Source organism: Pavona decussata, unplaced genomic scaffold (assembly GCF_977016875.1).
Source record: "Pavona decussata unplaced genomic scaffold, jaPavDecu1.1 SCAFFOLD_92, whole genome shotgun sequence".
Taxonomy (NCBI): domain Eukaryota; kingdom Metazoa; phylum Cnidaria; class Anthozoa; order Scleractinia; family Agariciidae; genus Pavona; species Pavona decussata.
This window is the reverse complement of record NW_028145509.1, coordinates 1,689,140-1,709,753: the sequence shown is the minus strand read 5'-3', so window position 1 is coordinate 1,709,753 and position 20,614 is coordinate 1,689,140. Positions and strand designations below refer to the sequence as shown.

At 39.3% G+C, this 20,614-nt stretch overlaps 1 protein-coding gene and 1 pseudogene across 3 annotated transcripts in view; both read left to right on the top strand.

The window, feature by feature from the left end:
• LOC146473804 (uncharacterized) overlaps positions 1-20,614 on the top strand; it is a 75,614-nt pseudogene that overhangs the window by 29,973 nt on the left and 25,027 nt on the right. The gene's annotated exons all lie outside the window — the stretch shown is intronic.
• The window catches only part of LOC146473805 (lactadherin-like), a 30,680-nt gene continuing 16,143 nt past the window's right edge, over positions 6,078-20,614 (top strand). The window contains exons 1-2 of one of the 2 annotated variants that reach the window (XM_085117912.1): positions 6,078-6,611; positions 7,081-7,359. In XM_085117912.1, the coding sequence (XP_084974038.1) occupies positions 6,543-6,611; positions 7,081-7,359 (348 nt within the window). In that variant the 5' untranslated portion in view covers positions 6,078-6,542. The remainder of the gene's footprint in view (positions 6,612-7,080; positions 7,360-20,614) is intronic. The other variant, XM_085117911.1, reaches the window with a different exon arrangement.

The window sequence follows — 20,614 nt, the reverse complement described above, 5'->3', positions numbered from 1 at the left end:
AGTCGACAAGAAGATGAGTTTGAGTTTGTTTTTGCCCCTTTTATTGAAGTACTAGTAGTAGTAGCAGGAGTAAAAGTTATGTTGTTCATTTTTTTCTTTAATTATAAACGATTAAGAACTCGTTGAAATGTTTGAGATTACTAAATAAGGGGAATAAGTCGAGCGGTATATGGCGAGGGGGGGGGGGGATATATATTCCGCCCCCCCCCTCGTTATAATCCCCTCGTCCGTTGTTATCAGCTATTGTTTTCAGCCCAGCCCTCCCCTTTAACAACCAAAGCCGCACCCAGCTTTTCAGACAGTTAGTAATTGAAAGGGGCTATTGAATATATTCAACCGAAAAGAACAAAGGAAACCGAGCCAACTGAAAAATAAATTAAGTTAAAACATTGAACCCAGATATGTTTTTTTTACGTGTATCTTCCTCGATAAATTGAAATAAATCAACTCTTCATGTAATAAAAGGCTCCAATGCACCATGATAATCGTCATTGCTTCTTCAGTTTATTTCTGTGGGTTTTCATTTGGTCGCTCAACAAAGTAAACTTGAATTAACATGAGTTACTCCACGACTATTCCAACTCGTTCAAACTGATGAATGTAGCCACAGAGACTGGTTTGGTGAAAACGGTGTTTACATTGACAAAAAAAATTCAAAAATTCGCCGTGTTGCGCTCGTGTTCTGCATAAACGTTTTAATTTGTCGTTTCCGGCGATGTTGCTTGGCTAAGGATAACAGAGAAAGGTTCCAATTAAATTTATAACTATCCTGTAGACCCATTATTTCAGCTCGTTAAACCTTTTGTTTTGTGATGTTTATTATTATTATTAATAGACGTCACAAACAATAGGTTTAACGTGCTAAAATAATGGCTCGGCGCATTCCCTTTGCCTTCGTCGTCGTAGCTTCTTAAGAACGGTTTGCTGTAAGGACCGACTAAGCGTATACAAAATAGAAAAAACCGATTTCCCCAAACTTTGCCAGAATAAAGGGCTTGGTGAACTACCTCTAAAAATATAAGTTTCATTTTGTTTAGAGCTTTATTTATTTTGGGGGAATTTTTTTAAGATTTTACCCATGGAGGCGGGCTAAAATCACGCCGAAGTAGGCACTTTTGTAGAAGCTCCCTTTTATACAAGGAGCCTTTTCTAGAAAAGACTAACCCAACAGAAGGAACAATTTTATTTTCTTAGATGACTAGCGGCGTTAAAGTTAAATAAAACGTAAACATGAATTTTTGACCAATTTTTTAAGTTGGGCCTTTTTACCGGTGATTATAACAACCTAATTTTGGCTAAATTCAAGGACAAAAAAAGCATTTTGGTACATCGCTTTGCCCCACGAAACTACACTCCGGGAAAACATAATCATTTCAACTAAACATTGATCGAATAAAAAATTGGGGTAAATTAAACAGCGAGTTCTCGGAGCGTTTTCAAAACATGTCACTTCAGCAATTAAGAGCGACCTTTGACCTTTTATATCGAAGGGAAATATAAACGAGAGCTCATAAACCTTGACTTTCCTTCGCCGAAAGACGCTTATTTTTACTCTGCTGGCACATTTTGAGTAAAGGAAAACTACACATTTGAATTTGAAGTTATGTAATAGCTATGAAAGATAATTTGAAAAGCAAAATTAGCAATTCAATTCGACTTTGCCTACGCGGTTCCGATTTGTTTACTACGAAATTGCGATTTTAAAGCCTGTTTACAATACAAATACGGCATCAACTACAAGGTAAACCCCATTCTACTGAATGATTAATAAATCCTTCTTACCTTAGAGATCTTTTCCTGCCTAAAAAACACGGTCCGTGTTCATTGCAAAAGTGTATTGACCGAGATCGCGGAACGCCTCAAGTCAAAGAACAAGTTAACGAAACCACAGGAATGCCAGGAGTACATTTCGTACTAAGATGTGTACTTACATATTTCGGTATACTATGACACGTCAATTCAAAACGCCTTTTTTTCTTTTCGGACACTAAGATGTAATATCTTAATTACTTAAAATCACGTAAATTGAAAAGAGCGCCGTGTCCCGAAAGCTAACTTCTTTTGTTCGTTGCACGTTGTACTTGCTGAGTGTACAGTGGAGTTTATCGTCGGTGGCTACGACCACCGGAGTCAGTGGTGTTTATATATGGCTGTGTGTGAATATGGGTAGACTGTAGGGGGAACATGGTGTTCAAGTGTGAACAATTTAGCCAATGTGAAAAGCTTAATCCTTGCCAAGGGTACCAAATCCACGCTAGGGCATCTGCGTTATTGCAACACTCGAGAGGCTATGTAAGACTGAAGCAAAGTTGTTTAATATCGGCACGGGCAGGTATGTTTTAGTGGTGTGTACTGTGTATATGAATGCCCAACATAAATTAATTTAAAAATATTTACTCTCAAAACAAAGAAAGTTTCTTTTTTTCTTTTCCTTCTTTTTTAACGTTGAAAGTTACAATTAACCTCTAACTCAGCTAACGTGGTTAAATTTGTATATGATTTGCGTTTTTTATATCAAGAATCGTCACGGATCAGTAAGTTTTCGTTTATCTTTAAAGTGCTACTATGACGAAATTTGCGTCTTTCAAATCTAAGCCATTTTAAAACACAAACAAGTAGTCTGTATGAGAAGAAGAATGCTGTTTACTATTTTCAAATGTCTCTTTTTGTTCCAGAGATATTCAAGTTTTTAAAATATGCAAATTAGCCAAGTGATGACATCATAATATCAACCGAATTTTAATCAAATACTATGAACATCTTCTAAGGAGTAATTTTTAAACCAAAACCCTTCTGTAGCGAGCTTAACAGAGGTAAAAGGCCGCAAACGTTAGTAAACATTGAGATGTTTTCGATACGTTTACGAAACGCTTAAAATAATTTAATTTAATTAAACCTTGTTTAAAAGTCACGAAACAACTAAGCTACGGCAAAAGTAAAGGCAAAAAGCTTTCTTGTTGCTTTATAAATATACAAAGCGAAAAGTTTCCCTGATCATCAATACTTAAGTCCGTGAAGAACGATTTTTTGCCTAAAACCACAAAAGATGTACGGACGAGCATGATAGCCTTGTTTGTTTCACAAGAAGAGAACGTGACTTATTAGATTTGCGGGCCTTCAAGGAACCGAATGTATGTGACAAGAGAAATTGAATTTATTAATTCATTCAGGTCGGGGGCGGAGGGGGGGGGGGGGGGGGGAACAACAAATGTGGGCGGTGGTGAATAAAACATTAATGCATTCTATTTTCTATATGTTAAAATTTCCAAGGTAAAAAGCAAGGTAAAGTACCTGTAGTAATTGACTGTTTTACCTTCAAAGGCATTTTTGAGAAAAGCGAAAGTCACCTTGAGCTCACTATTTGACCGAGACATCGGGACACATTTGGTATCAGATGGCGTTCAAATAAGAGGATCTGTGCCGCTCCCATTGGATGGGCATGGCATGGGACGTCAGTGTCAGGGGAGAAGGGAATATCATCTATACATGCTAACGGCTTTTTTGGGGCGTCTACAGACGGATTCCACCCAAGGCGCAAAGCAGAGTCCCTTTCCGTGTTAAGAGATCTTGTAAAGGGGTATGGTAGTTGTAGCACCTCATATTACTACTCACCCGAGACAGTCGCCGCATCCCTATCTATAGTTTTGGTTGAAGTTTATTATTTCATTATAATTATTACTTGTTTGTGATGCAGGGAATTTATTTCTATTTCTGTATCTTTTTTCACTTGAGACTTCGTTGGATTGACAGCAAGTGGTAAGATCACAAGAAAGAAAAAATGGGTACAGCCACAATGTGGAATTAGCCTATATCCTTCCCATTTTTATCGCAGATTCCTAAATGTCACGGAGATCTGACAAGTCGCAACGTTTGTCATATAAAGGTAGTTCATTATTAATGGACAGTACAGTGCAAAACGAATCACTGTTATATAAATAAAAAGAGCTGTGCGGTCCCGGCATTGTACAATTTTATACAGTGCGATTCCTGTGGCTTTATTTGGTTAATCGTTTAGCGATCGGGCGGCTTAATAATTTTGCAATGAATGCAGGCTATGTCTTTTTTTTAGTCAAGAAAAGATCTCTAAGGTAATTGAATTGACGTGTCATAGTAATACCGAAATATGTTAAGTACACATCTCAGTACGAAATGTACTCCTGGCATTCCTGTGGTTTCGTTAACTTGTTCTTTGACTTGAGGCGTTCCGCGATCTCAGTGAATACACTTTTGCAATGAACACAGACCGTGTTTTTTAGGCAGGAAAAGATCTCCAAGGTAAGAAGGATTTATTAATCATTCAGTAGAATGGGGTTTACCTTGTAGTGGATGCCGTATTTGTGTTGTAAACAGTCTTTAAAATCGCAATTGCGTGGTAAACAAATCGGAACCGCCTACGCAAAGTCGAATTGAATTGCTAATTTCGCTTTTCAAATTATCTTCCATAGCTAGTACATAACTTTAAATTCAAATGTGTAGTTTTCCTTTACTCAAAATGTGCCAGTAGAGTAAAAATAAGCGTCTTTCGGCGAAGGAAAGTCAAGGTTTATGAGCTCTCGTTTATATTTCCCCTCGATATAAAAGGTCAAAGGTCGCTCTTAATTGCTGAAGTGACATGTTTTGAAAACGCTCTGAGAACTCGCTGTTTATTTACCCCAATTTTTTATTCGATCAATGTTTAGTTGAAATGATTATGTTTTCCCGGAGTGTAGTTTCGTGGGGCAAAGCGATGTACCAAAATGCTTTTTTTGTCCTTGAATTTAGCCAAAATTAGGTTGTTATAATCACCGGTAAAAAGGCGCAACTTAAAAAATTGGTCAAAAATTCATGTTTACGTTTTATTTAACTTTAACGCCGCTAGTCATCTAAGAAAATAAAATTGTTCCTTCTGTTGGGTTAATCTTTTCTAGAAAAGGCTCCTTGTATAAAAGGGAGCTTCTACAAAAGTGCCTACTTCGGCGTGATTTTAGCCCGCCTCCATGGGTAAAATCTTAAAAAATTCCCCCAAAATAAATAAAGCTCCAAACAAAACGAAACTTATATTTTTAGAAGTAGTTCACTAAGCCCTTTATTCTGGCAAAGTTTGGGGAAATCGGTTTTTTCTATTTTGTATACGCTTAGTCGGTCCTTACAGCAAACCGTTCTTAAATGTTGTGTTATCAATTAAAACAGTAGCATAAAAAGCTTGCCAGAAATAACCTTTTACAAAAAAAAAAAAAGAAAAAAAAATGCTGATAAGTTAGACATCAATTTGGTTAGAAATTATAAAAACTTTAATGGGTTCTTAGTTCTCAAATACAAAACGTTTCTTAAAGTCTGATGATATTAATAGAGCAGCTGTTTTAGTGTTTCATGAACAGACATACAAATAGTGTTCCTGGCAAACTAGAACACTGAACAACGTTCTCATGTGTTCCACTGCGAAAACTCTTCAGTAGGAAAGTCTTCATTCTAGATAGGGTTTATAGTCCGGCGTCATTTTTTTTAAAGGAAAAAGCGGGTATTTTCTCCCGAAAAAACTGGTTTTCAAAAGTTTTAGACGATTTTTATTCTTAAAATCGGTTTGTACACGCATCAAACTCCTAAAAACCGAGAAAAGATGTTTTGTGTCATATACACTTTAACTACATCACGTAGTTTTCGGGAAAATTGGCGTTAAGCAATCTACCGATGCAGGTTTTCCGCACTGAATGATGTGACAGCTATCTCTTGTCTGTTTGAAGGGCAGCACCAGAAACAGCGTCTGACAAAAACTTGCATCGTCCGCCGTTTTAATTTTAAGTTGAAAGCAGGACACAATGCAGGATCATTCGGGACAATACCCGGTCCACTACTTGGAAAATATTAGACCGGCAATAGAACAATCTGATTGGTTGATTTTAGTTATTGGCCCTCGGACTGCCTTTAGTTAGTCGTGCAATAAAAGAAGTTATTATTGATACAACCCGTGTGAATATAGTTTCATTTTCTTTTCCCATTTATAGTTAGTTTTTTGGGCATTATAATACCAAGTTAAAAAAGGCAAAACAGGACTTCAGGGCGTAAATGTGGGATGGAGAGTAAATAAAAATATAGAAATAGCTTCCGTTCACAGGAAGGGGTCTGTGAGTTAACATCCCGTTTACATCCGTTGCCAAGTGATCTAGTCTGACGCTTATTAAAGCCTACGTACGTTTAATTGTATACATCTGGTTAGGAATTATGACGCTACGGTCGAAAAGTGAAACTATTATGGTTTTATTAGTTGTTGGTCATGCAGTGGAAAGTTGTATCAAAATAGCTAAAAAAATGAAAAGGATAAATCAGTTTTAAAAAGCTATTAATTTGACTATTGACTACTAGCTCCTTCGTTTTGTTTTATTCTTTATTCCTTTCCTGTCGTTTGGTTTCCATAACAAACAACAATCAAGTAATTGATAACGGTATTTGCGTCATTAGTCATCCAATATTTATGGTCACCTGTTTAGTTTCTCTGTTGTTTTAAACGTATCGAGGAAGTTCTTGCTCTCAGAACGCTTCTGGTAAACACCCTGAAAGGGATAAAAATGCGTCTTGCAGTAGCAGCCCTTTTGGTCGCTCTTGGTTTTGCCACGTTTGCTCAACAGTACGCACAGGTCAGTCGCCAGACTAATTTTAAACGTACTAATTTCAGAACTGCATACTGGACACATACCGTTTTTTTTTTAGACCTGCGTTCATTATGACGAGAAATGAAAAAAAGCTAGAATATTTAGAGTCATCACCCTAAAGTTGTATGTGTGGCATTTACGATTTTTAAAAATGATCTTGGAGTGATCATCATTTAATTTCATTTACTTATACATTTAAAGAAATGGGTACAAGGAAGGATCGAATTAATGGAAGCTGGTTTAAACTATTCAATTGGAAACTTTTAGTGTACAGGCTTATCTTATTTAAAATTGTACCTAGGTTCACAAGATCTTGACTCGTACCTTCTCTTTATCAACTTCATGGCCAATATGAGACCTTAATGGCTATTTTGCTCATGATGTCTGAAGAACGACTGTTTACTGAGGATTACAATAATTTCTACATATTTTTCTTCTCGTTTTTCTTCGGCAGATCGAAAGGGGTAAATATCAACATCTCCATTACGGAAATTTCAAGGCATTCTTAAACCACAAGTTAAACGTTTCCCATGTCTTGGACACTATCAATGTGAAGGACTACATCGAGTGTGCCTTTGATTGCATGATCAACATAGCGTGTTTCTCCTTCAACATTGCCATTCTACCTGACATCAACTCGAACCGCCATGTTTGTCAACTCCTTGCAACAGACAAGTACAATAATTCCCAAAGTTTTATTTCAAGCAACAATTCCCATCACTACACCGTGACGGTAGGTGGATTAGATCGTAGCCTTTCTTAAGAATATCCTCTAGTTAGACAAAAGTTTTACCCTCGGCTCAGTTCAGAAATACTTAAGTCGCGCTCTTTGGGATGCTAGCCATACTAAAATTTATTTCCGCTAATCTTCTTTTAAGAGCGGTTGTCAGTAACTTTCGAGAATCCGGCGACAGAAGCGAAACTTCGAATTTTTTTTTTATTTGCCCCAAAAGACCCTTTTGGTGAACTATTTTCAAAAATAATATTCAAAAGTTCCAGCGAATTTTTATTTTGGCAAAAATTGGGAAAGTTCGAAATCGGCCAAAACGCGACCGATGGCCCGATTGAAATTATGCAAATTACTACATTTTTAAAACTCTCGTTCAAGACAAGGTAGCGTTTTCTCGAGTTGACACTTTCACAATCGTTTTTACATCCCTTGTGCTTGCTTCTAAACTATATTTTATCTCCACCTGAACATTCTTTCATTTAAAGTTGCCCACGTAAAGAATACAATGTTTGCTATTCCTTAGATAGAGTGATTTTTGCCATATTTCAGATGACCATATCATCAAGGGTATAAAAGCCAAGGTCTCTGTGTTCATTTCATGCTTTTATACACGTAAATAACTAGCTTCAAACTTGAGTGCTCCCCATATTAGCATTAGGTTATCAAATGATTCCTTTCAGGTAAAATTTTCGGGTTTATATTGAGCCGTTCAAGCGAGATGAAAGAGCCGTTCCCAGGGAAATAACTTGAAATCAGTGAAATTAATACCCTGTCTCTCATAACACGCTACACTTCCAAACTACCGTTATTATTAAGCTAAAAAGTGTAAATGCTCCCTTTTTACGAGACCTAAAACAGAAGTTGCCTTAAAATATTACGAATAAAGTCCACAACAAGAAAAAACTGAAAAAATCGCGCACCGACGTAAATGTAAACATCAGCCGTTTCTCGACCTGCTACATGGATGAAACGCGTCCGTTATTTTACCTCTGTATACATTTATGATCAGAAAGTAGAAACAAAAAATCTTCTCTATGCCCATCTGTATAAATGCACTCGCCAATCAGGCTTTGATTTTCTGTATGTTTGTCGAAAATACTGAAGAATAGTGCAACATAATAATTTGTTACTGACTCAGTACTTGCATTGACTCATTCAATCACAACCGGATACATGTAACACGACTGGAAACTACATATAAAGGAATGCTCTTACTTGTCTGCAATCGTTACTCACATTATATCTGGCGATATCACATCCTGAAAATTGTCTCAAAATCCGCATATTAGAGATTCAAAGTTTTGAATAACGCAACAACTTTCATTGCGTGACAAGTGAAATGTGATACACAAGCGCGCGAAAAGCACCGGAATAAACAATGTCAAGATTCGCCCTTGTGATGACAGTGCGAAAATGATTTTTGAAATTACAAGAAGAAATTGAGGCAAGTCAAGGTCTGCAAGGTATATTTGATTGCCGGATTGATTTCAATACTATCCTCAAACAAAAAGTTTGAAGGAGAGTGAAGTTTTTCGCCATGGCACCTAGTACCTTTCCGTGCGGATCAAGCTCAAAAAATGCGCAAGATTTGTAATGTGTTACGCTTAATCAATGCAAAAAGGACGTTTGCTCGCACCTATAAAGGCACAAAAGATCGGGCCCATAAAGAAATTCAGGACGAAATAGTGTTGTTGCTAGGGCAGGTAAAGTGTTTTCATTTGAGTGAAACTGAGAGCATGAAAGAACATTTTATTTCTTTCTCTGACTTTCCCTATTTTTTTAAACAGAAATCCACTGCTATGCATTACTTGACTTTATTCCAGGAATTATGATTTACGATTGAAACTTTCCGTTCGTCTTTATACTGTATGCTCTCACCACCGAGAGAAGTAAGGCCTTCGTGTGAACTGGAACAGTCCGGAAACCTTTAACGACGAAGGGAGACCGAGGAATGAACAGCAAAGAATCGCTGTCATTGTCAATGCATGTACTGTGGGTTAACCCAATCCAAGTGGAACTCGTAATTAAGTTATATCTTCAACCATGCCATATAAAAACCACTATAAATTGAACAATCACTGGACTATGGTACACAGGTTCAAAAGATACTCTCACTGGCCTTGTAAAAGGCTGTTCGTCTGGTGGATACTCTGGAGCACGCTAGGAGGATTTAACAATGACAACGTCAGACTTACACAGTGACGGCCCGTAAGAGATAACACCGTCTTTTAGACCGAACACGAAAATCTGAGAAATACCAGTCGTGCCCCTCATCCTTTGACACTAGTGCGCGCTAGGAAATAAATTAAGGTTAAACTCTTATCTTAAAATTTGATCAGCCCTTCCGTAAGCAATAATGCAGAATAATGTTGTGTATTTCCAGTTAACATTTTATCGCCATCAGTGACTCATCTCAAACAGACATTAAAGCATTCACCATTCATGGTGAACGTCCTTATTACATTGATTAACCGTATAACACATTGCAAATATTGCTCACCTTTTGAGCTTGATCCACAACTTTTGCGCGTTGATCCATGGCGAAAGACAAACTTCACTCTCCTAAATATAACAGCTTTTTGTTTGAGGATAGTATTGAAATACTGCATTGAGGTTTCAAAAGGTCTTAATTTGTTAACTTGATTTAAATTTATTTCGGTTTTACTTTTCCTGTAATGTTATTTTATTGATGAGAATCCGGCACAGACAATACAGAGTGAATCTCAGAAGAGGAAAACTACATGATTATTGTTTCAGTCCATTAAATATACCTTGCAGACCTTGACTTGCCTCAATTTCTTCTTGTAATTTCAAAAATCATTTTCGCACTGTCATCACAAGGGCGAATCTTGACATTGTTTATTCCGGTGCTTTTCGCGCGCTTGTGTATCACATTTCACATGTCACGCAATGAAAGTTGTTGCGTTGTTCAAAACTTTGAATCTCTAATATGCGGATTTTGAGACAATTTTCAGCCTTGCCTCGGGGATGTGATATCGCCAGATATAATGTGAGTAACGATTGCAGACAAGTAAGAACATTTCTTTATATGTAGTATACATTGGAACATAGACGCATAGAACAATCTTTGATGATATTTTTTAAATGTTTTAAGGAGAATGGTCCAGGCTATGTAGCCAATTTATTCAAATCCCGAGTTACACCATATAATCTTAGAAGCAATGGTCTAAATGTTGTACAAACTTCATACAATAGTAGATTCCTTCATGGCTCATATGCGTACATGATCTCACACATCTGGAACCAGTTGCCATCTGCTGTAAAAAACGCACCTAATGCATCATCCTTTCGGAGACTTTTAACTAAGTTAAATTTTAACGGCTGTCAATGCAGCAATTGCCTCTGACCCGATTTATTTTTATTTATTTATATTTAGATGTTACTTTTTAATTTAATTAGTAGTTATTATCTTTTTTTTATACTGTCAAACACTTATATCATGAGCCTGTGGCTCGGGGGACTGGGAGACCACCCCCTGTGTATTTGACACTAAATAAATTACTTACTAATTACTACTAATTTCCAGTCGTGTTACGTGTATCCGGTTGTGATTGAATGAGTCAAGTAGTCAGTAACAAATTATTATGTTGCACTATTCTTCAGTATTTTCGACAAACATACAGAAAATCAAAGCCTGATTGGCGAGTGCATTTATACAGATGGGCATAGAGAAGATTTTTTGTTTCTACTTTCTGATCATAAATGTATACAGAGGTAAAATAACGGACGCGTTTCATCCATGTAGCAGGTCGAGAAACGGCTGATGTTTACATTTACGTCGGTGCGCGATTTTTTCAGTTTTTTCTTGTTGTGGACTTTATTCGTAATATTTTAAGGCAAATTCTGTTTTAGGTCACGTAAAAAGGGAGCATTTACACTTTTTAGCTTAATAATAACGGTAGTTTGGAAGTGTAGCGTGATATGAGAGACAGGGTATTAATTTCACTGATTTCAAGTTATTTCCCTGGGAACGGCTCTTTCATCTCGCTTGAACGGCTCAATATAAACCCGAAAATTTTACCTGAAAGGAATCATTTGATAACCTAATGCTAATATGGGGAGCACTCAAGTTTGAAGCTAGTTATTTACGTGTATAAAAGCATGAAATGAACACAGAGACCTTGGCTTTTATCTAAAAGCTTCCGTGAAGTGTATTGATAAGTGCAAAGTAACAGGAGGAACATGAAGTACTGAAATGGCGAATTGTGTCAAAGTGCATTCCACACATCTCGACCTAGCGCGCTCGCTTTTCGCGGGCCAAACTAAATATTTTAGCATGATAAATAAGAACAGTTGCCCGTTCAAAAAAGTGATTTCATTACCAGTATATTTGTATACCCTTGATGATATGGTCATCTGAAATATGGCAAAAATCACTCTATCTAAGGAATAGCAAACATTGTATTCTTTACGTGGGCAACTTTAAATGAAAGAATGTTCAGGTGGAGATAAAATATAGTTTAGAAGCAAGCACAAGGGATGTAAAAACGATTGTGAAAGTGTCAACTCGAGAAAACGCTACCTTGTCTTGAACGAGAGTTTTAAAAATGTAGTAATTTGCATAATTTCAATCGGGCCATCGGTCGCGTTTTGGCCGATTTCGAACTTTCCCAATTTTTGCCAAAATAAAAATTCGCTGGAACTTTTGAATATTATTTTTGAAAATAGTTCACCGAAAGGGTCTTTTGGGGCAAATAAAAAAAAATTCGAATTTTCGCTTCTGTCGCCGGATTCTCGAAAGTTACTGACAACCACTCTTAAAATGTTCACAGGACCGGGCATTTTTTATGTAGTTTGTGGCGTGGAATCCCCCCTCCCCATAAATACACCCCTTCACAACTTCGCAAATACAAGAACTTTGGCACTGAGAATTGGAGTGTAGTTAGTGCGTCCAAAGATGTTTCATTTGATGTCCGCAACTGGAAGTAATACTAGACGTCTCACGACGCAGGAACGATGTCATCTTGGGTCCGCAAATACCCCAAACCTCAGAAAAACACCAACATCAGTCCAAAAAGGGATAAAAATAAGACGAAAAGCAACAAATGATATAAAAAGATGAAATTTACCGCAATAATATTAATTTTTGTAATTAAAAAATGCGGATCTTCCAAAATCTGAAAACTTGCTTGTTTTAAATTAATTTTCATTAATTTTCATCATCGATGAACCCTTAAGAGCCAATGTCGGAAAATATCGAGGATCTCAAATCACTTCGATACCCCCCAAACATCCCTGTAGGTGAACTATTTCAAAAAATGATATTAAACAATTCCCAAACGCTTGACATTTTGAGAATTTTAGAAAACTTCGAAAATTCGCTAAAAATACATTTTTTTTTATTCCGGAAATGGGTGCAAATTTCAACAATTTTCATCAAAACAGTACAAGCGCGCAAAAGCTCATATTGACTTGATGTTACTCGTGTATTAGCAGACAGCCAGTGCTTTAAAACCGCAGAAAAAAGGTTTTACAAAATAACTATTGTAATAGAGTTTGTGGATTTTATTGTGTGCACCCTGATTGTGTGTTGTTTTGGCAGTCAAAATAACGCCCAACTTCAACCGTCAAAAGTCGATCCTGGTGTGTCACAAATTGAAAAGAATACCAAACTAAACAAAAGAACGGTTATTTTATTAATTACACCTAAAGTTTCAGTTCTGATAATTAAAATACTTGCGAGTATCAAAATTTTAACTTGAGCCCCCCCCCAAGTCGACGGCGCGACAAGAACGTGGAATGAAAGCAAAGGAAAACATAATTATGCAAATCGAGGAGGAAATCACACGGAAGCTATAACTAGCCATCAAAGCGCAAAGAATTGGTGGAAATTCTGTTATCTACACCAGTATTGCTATCTAAGAGACTAATAAAGCGAAATTGTCCATCCAATAATAATTAAAAAAAAAACAGCTATTAAAGGATGGAGGACTAAGGGTCCTGAAATTGGGTCGGATGAACTCGCGAAAATTTTGCGGATTGGCGATTTTTTGTGGTTTGCGGGAAAAAATTTTTGCGGTTCGAGAAGACTGAAATTTCTACTGGGAACTAATTTTTGCGATGCTCTGGCTCAAACAGCAGAATAATTATTTAAGTGGAAGAAACCTGAATATTTTCAACTTTTATTTGACGGTCAATTGAGTCACAGTTCTAGTTACGTATTGGAGACATATCACTGTAATACCTTACTGCGTAAAGAGAATGAACCACAACAAAACAAAAAGCCTACCCATACCATGCACAGCCAAACACTGTTTCGTTAATATGGTTTACCACGACCGGTATTACCGAATAAAATTTTATAAGAAAGCGGTATGAATTTTTGAATTACCGTAGCTGAAACCTTTCTAGGCATACAGAGGGGGTTTCAGCTAGTATACAACTTTGAGACCTAACTGGGAGCGGCCTGCTAACTATGCCCTATTGTAAGGCAATGATACAGACTCAGTCGATAATAATAACATTCTGGTTTAGTTGGTGAACTTCTACACTTCTGTGCAGGCCGTCAAAGCTGCCCGACAAAGCCACTCGCGATGACCGCGAAAAAGCCCGCGAAAACACAATTCGCTTAAGCCGTGGTTTGTGATTGGACGAAACGATTTTTTTCACGTGTGAGAAACTCGTTTCGCCTCTCTGATTGGTCGAAGTAAAATCCGAAACGCTTTTTGACACAGCAAAATTTGATGCAAAAATCTCAGTATGTATGAAATAAATCTGTATTTTTCATGGAACATTATAAGGAGATCGATAAATTGATGACAAGTGGTCCTCAGAGTCGGATGTAATCGACATGCCGGGAAAATTGGCCAAGAATAAGAAGATTAGCGAAGCACACAGAGAACGTACGAAGAAAGTGCTTGTAGCCGTAAACGAAGCTGCGTGTGAATTTGATGGTTCAGCTGTCGCAAAGGATAAGTGTTACACGGATTATTATTACGCTCAACGATAAATTAGCGACCTTAAAAGCACTGGATGAGTCAATTCTGGCGGCAGTAGAGGAGCCGAACATCGTAATTAAAGTAGAAGAATCGGAGGAGTTTCGCGCCCAAATCCATACGGCTCTGGCAAAACTACAACGATGCCAAACTAGTGAAAACAAATCTAATGAACCGCTCCAGAGTGCTACAGGTGTTTCAACTCCATCTGTTAATGCGAAATTGCCGAAATTGCACATTAAGAAGTTTACCGGCGATCCTAAAGAATGGCAGTCCTTTTGGGACGGGTTTAGTTCAGCCGTACACACAAACAAGGCGCTCAAGAATGTCGACAATTTTAACTACCTGAGGAGCTTGCTTGAAGGCACAGCTTTATCGGCTATAACTGGACTGGCATTGACAGAGTCTAATAACGCGAATGTGGTTGATATCCTGAAGCAGAGGTTTGGAAACAAGCAGCTTTAATATAATCAGTACCCACATGGAATCGAAGCTCTTGTGAAGTTGAAACCGGTGACGGCGTTGGCAGACATCAAAGGCTTGCACGCTGTGCTCGATAAGGTGGAAATCCAAGTGAGGGGTTTACAAGCCCTTGGAATCGAATCGGATCAATATGGTGCCTTACTGATACCGATTTTTATGGAAAAATTACCAGAAGAGTTACGTTTGATAGTAAGTCGGGCACAAGGATGACTGGAAGCTCGACTCTGTACTTAAGTCCGTAAAATTCGAAGTGGAAGCTCGAGAGCGCTGTAACATTCGCCCATCTATTAAAAAATCGCCTGTTAAGAAGCCGTACACAACTGGGAGTGCACTACTAAGTGGAAATCGAGTGGAGTTTAACTGTTTGTTTTGCAAGGGAAACCACGGAGCAGCCGAGTGTCGTGTTGTCACAAATATTGATCAGAGGAGGGATATTCTAAGGAAACAAGGGAGTTGTTTCATTTGTTTGTGCCGTGGAGGACATTTGGCCCGAAATTGTGACTCAAAAATTCAGTGTTTTGTATGCAAGGGCCGTCATCACGTGCCTGTTTGTGATAGTGGGAATTCTTGTGTTAGTGCCAATTCTGTAATGGAGGGTGCATGTACTTTGCCTGAAATGCCCACACCTGTAATGCATGTCAGTTCAGGAATGCATGTGTTTCTTCAAACTGCTCAAGTTGTTGTATCAAGGCCAGGAATGGAATCCAACCACAGTTGAAAGGTTCGTGCTATTTTTGACACTGGGGCTCAGAGATCGTATGTTTCCCAGGGAGTTGTGAATGCACTGAAACTGGAGACTGTCAAGACAGAGACACTGCGGATTGCATCATTTGGTAGCCAGGACCAGCAGTTGCAAGCGTTAATCTCGTTGAACTAGCCCTAACTAAGCCAGAGACAGGCTTTGCACTGGCTTTGAATGCCTTCTCAGTTCCTCGTATTTGTAGTGATTTGCAAGGCCAAGACCATCACTGGGTAAATGAGAACTATGAACGCCTTAAGAACATTGATTTTGCTGACACGTGCACTGATAATGGTCCTATGCAGATTGATTTATTGATTGGTTCAGACTACATCTGGAATTTCCTTGATGGGAAGATGATACGCGGGGAGGAGTCGGGTCAAGGTGGTCCCGTCGCTGTCTCAACGAAAGTGGGATGGGTGTTGTACGGCCCGGTTGAAAACCTTCCCCAGGAGAAGCTGTCGACTATACAGTTTTCGTCAACTCATGTCTTGAGAGTAGATTCGCGAGAAACCGGAGATAGCCTGCAGTAGGATCTGCAGCGACTATGGGACTTGGATTCGGTTGGTATTCGAGATCGAGATACAGCCCATGAAGCTTTCGAGAAGAATTTAAGTTTTGAAGACGGCAGGTATTCCTTGCACTTGCCCTGGATGGAGCACCGTGAGTTGCTTCCCGATAACTTTGAGAACAGTGTAGCGCGATTGAGCTCACAATTGAAACGCCTAAGAAGAGAACCAGAGATTTTGAGAGAGTATAATTCCATTATTCAGGATCAGTTGCAGTGTGGGATAATAGAGAAGGTGGACCGTACGAAATGCCCAGATGTTGGAAAGGTACATTACTTACCTCACCATGGAGTCGTGCGTAAGGACGCCCTAACAACCAAGTTGCGTGTTGTTTTTGATGCTTTGTTTAAAGCAACCAAGGACAGCCCTAGTCTGAATGATTGCCTTTATTCAGGGCCAGCTTTAACCCCTACGATTTTCAAGATTCTCCTACGGTTCAGAGAAAGGAAAATTGCCCTGGTGGGCGACATCGAAAAGGCATTTCTGAACATTGGAATTAGAGAAGAGGATCGTGATGCCCTACGGTTTGTTTGGGTTGATAGTGTGATGGATAATGATCCAGGACTGGTACTGAACAGATTTTGTCGTGTCGTGTTTGGTGTCAATGCCAGCCCGTTCTTGTTGAATGCTTCCTTGAAGCACCACATCAGCCAGTACCAAGCAGATCCAGAGTTTGTTGAGAACTTGACGAACTCGTTTTATGTGGATGACTTAGGGCGCGTTTTTTTATCCGCAATTCTGGAATATGAATGGTTGGTACGGAATGCTAGGAATAATTCAGATTGTCTGCATAAAAAAACTCCCGTCGGTTCTGGCCGAGTAAACATTGCGTAACAAATATGGTGGCCGACGAAGAGGCTGCCATTGCAGCCGTTATCGCAGCAATTTTTCTTGTACTTTTGGTACAATGAAATTAGAAGCAATGTTTCATTTTTTCCAAAAGTGTAACCTGATTTTTTCCCTTGTAGAGACGTATTTGAATCCGCAGTCCTCACCTCGCCGTCCGCCATTTTCTATTTCATTCGCAACATTCTGTTCATTCTGCCCCTGGGAGCAGAATGGATGGAGTGGCATTCTGTCCATTCCGGAATAAGAATGCGGACTAGAAAAACGCGTGTATTTTACATTCTGTCCATTCTCATTCTAGAATTGTGAATAAAAAAACGCACCCTTACTGTCCGGTGAAGGGAGTGGCGAGAGAGGGTTGTTGCTTTACCGGAAGTCAAAGAAGTGCCTGTCAGAAGGAGGTTTTAACCTAAGGAAGTGGGTTTCAAATTTACCCAAGCTCCTTGAACTAATATCTGAAGAGCAAACTAGAGTTAAGGAAAGTAGCCCTGAATCTAAAATGGTAGTGGAGGACACTGAATCTTATGCAAAAACCACCACGGGAAACCTGGAAAGGCTTGAGATGAAGAATCAACATAAGGTGCTGGGTCTAAATTGGAACTGTGTTTCAAACGAATTTATCTTCAAATTTGAGGTGTTGTTGAGGCTTGCAGAAGGTCTGGAACCAACCAGAAGAAATTTGTTGAAGGTCACTTCAAGTCTCTTTGATCCCCTTGGAATTCTCAGTTCTGTTCTGGTACATATGAAGGTGCTGTTTCAAACTCTTTGTGAGAAGTATGTCGACTGGGATGTACCACTCCCGGAAGAGGCACGAAAACAGTGGAACAAGTGGCTTAGAGATCTGCAAGAGGTGCAGGAAATCCTGGTTCCTCGGTGCGTGTATGAAGGTGTGGAAGAGGTGGTAACGTCTTACTCTCTTCATGGTTTTGGGGAAGCATTTGAGAAGGCGTACTGTGCTGTTGTGTACTTGGTTATAGAGGCGAGCAGTGGCTACTTTCCAGTTTTGTTGACATCAAAAACCAGAGTTGCTCCACTTTCAAGGCAGTCTATTCCTAGGCTAGAATTACTGTCAGGAGTGATTCTTACAAGACTAGCATCTTTAGTAAGGAAAGCACTGCAGTCTCAGACCAAAGTTGACAATACCTACTTATGGTTAGATAGCAAGACTGAAATTTGCTGGATCAGGGGGTCCAAGGAGTGGAAGCAGTTCTTCCAGAATCGCGTGAATGAAATTTTGTCCCTTTCAGAGAAATCAATGTGGAATCATTGCCCGGGGATCGAAAACCCTGCAGATATTGGATCGCGAGGACAGTTTGCTTTGAATTTGAAGAGCAACCGATTATGGTGGAAGGGACCCACATGGCTATCGGAGCCAGCGTCCAGTTGGCTAAGGTCTAAAGATGAACCCCAACCTGTGACTGAAGAATGCCGTGCAGAGTTGAAGAAAGGAGCAGCAGGGAAGGTTTCCGATGTATCACTACTCCTCACCACAGACAGCAGACCTGATCTTGAAGCCTGTATTCTAGTTACAAACTTCAGCTGTTGCGACACCTTATTCCGTGTTACAGCCTTGGTGCTACGTTTTGTCAGAAATTTAAAGATCAAGGCCAAAATAATACAAGAAGGAACTGTCTGGCAGGGAGAAATCACAGAAGCTGAAATTGCGAATGCTGAACACAATGGTTGAGAAGTGTCCAGAAAAACGTGAAGTCCAAAGCAAATTACAGTCAATTGAAACACGAGTTTGGTCTTAACGAAGATGACAGTGGAGTGGTGAGATGTAAGGGACGAATCGCCAATGCTGATCTACCACACGAAACTAAATTTTCAGCCCTGCTACCTCGAGACCACTATATTGCGACATTAATGGTGAGACAAGCTCACGAGAGAGTGCATCGCAACAAGGTGGCAGCTACCCTTGCCCAGCTGAGGACGAGATTTTGGATAATCAGGGGAAGACAATTCGTAAAGAAAACAATCGCTGCCTGTACCGTTTGTCGCAGATGTGAAGGGCGTGGCTACAGAGTACCGCCTCAAGCTGATCTACCAGAATTTAGATTAAGTCAGGAACCTGCATTTACCGGTGTTGGAGTGGATTATGCAGGACCGCTGTACATTAAGGAATAGAACCGTTCGGATTTGAAGAAGATGTATGTCCTTCTGTTTACGTGTTGCTCAACTAGGGCCGTTCACTTGGAACTTGCTACGGATCTGTCAGCTGATGTATTTATCCGTTGTTTGGGAAGATTCACAGCCAGAAGGGGCATACCAGAGATTATTGTTTCAGATAATGCGAAGACGTTCAAGTCTGCAGCAAAGATTTTGCACAAGGTGCTTTCGTATCCTAGTGTCAAGAGGTTCCTTGCAGGGAGAAGAATTGCATGGGGGTTTAATGTGGACAGAGCACCCTGGTGGGGTGGCTTTTTCTAAAGAATGATCCAGAATGTGAAGAGGTGTTTAAGAAAAACCTTACAGAATGCAAAGCTTAACTATGATGAGCTGCATACGGTTTTGGTTGAAGTGGAAGGAACAGTGAACTCTAGACCTTTGACATATGTGTCCTCAGATGATCCTGGAGAACCCTTGACGCCAAGCCACTTAATGTATGGAAGAAGAATTCTATCCTTACCTAAGGTTAGATCAAGCATCAGGATCCCATTAACCAAGCAGTATCATCTGAAGATCTCCCAAGACGAAGGAGGTACTTGGGGTTGCTGCTAGAGCACTTCTGGAAACGCTGGAGTAGAAAATATGTGACAGAATTAAGGAACCGTCATCGCCAGTGTTCCAGACCTGGAAGCAGGATCTCCATATCAGTCGGAGATGTAGTTACTGTGTTTGAAGATAACCTTCCCTGAAGTCAGTGGAGACTTGGAAGAGTAGAGCAGTTGATTCTCGGAGCAGACAACTCTGTGAGAGCTGCAGTAGTCAAGGTTATTACCAAGACCGGAAGACCTATGACCGTTAAACGACCAGTGCAAAAGCTGTTTCCTTTGGAGGTCGTGTGACTAATGATGAGCAATTACTGGATGAAGACAAAAGGCCCAAACGAGCAGCTGCTATCAATGCGGACTTAATCAGTAGACTAGTTGACCAGTAACTGGTCAAGGGGGAAGTGTGTTGCAGATTATTTTTGTTCGTTGTGTGACATTTAGCTTAGCGTTACATATTTTGAACATTTTCTTATGGCACGTGGACAGATCACGCGGATGACACACGTGATCACGTGAACATTGAACATGAGGTATTTTTGTCGAAGGAGAATTTTCTATTTTGTACGAAGTGTGGTTGTAGAGTTCGGTTTTGAAACCCGTTCACTTTCTGGAAATCTGTATTTTTCATGGAACATTAAAAGGAGATCGATAAATTGATGACAAAGTCTCAGGTCTGTACGGGTCTCCGTACTCGAGTTATTCGACATAATGTTCCACACAAATTTATAGAGCTTTGTATGGAGACGCCATTCTGGAGCTGTTCTAAGGGACACCAACATGGTGACCGGAAAAAAGGAAAACAAAAATCCGGAGTTCACTTTCGCCAGAAGAGAGGTTTGTTTTCTCTTGTGAGCTTTCGAAAAATTTAGGCAAATATTTGTCCTGATACTTACATTGTTTAAATGATGAAAATCGTGGGAAGAGTCATTCTGAAGGACGGAACAACTTTGG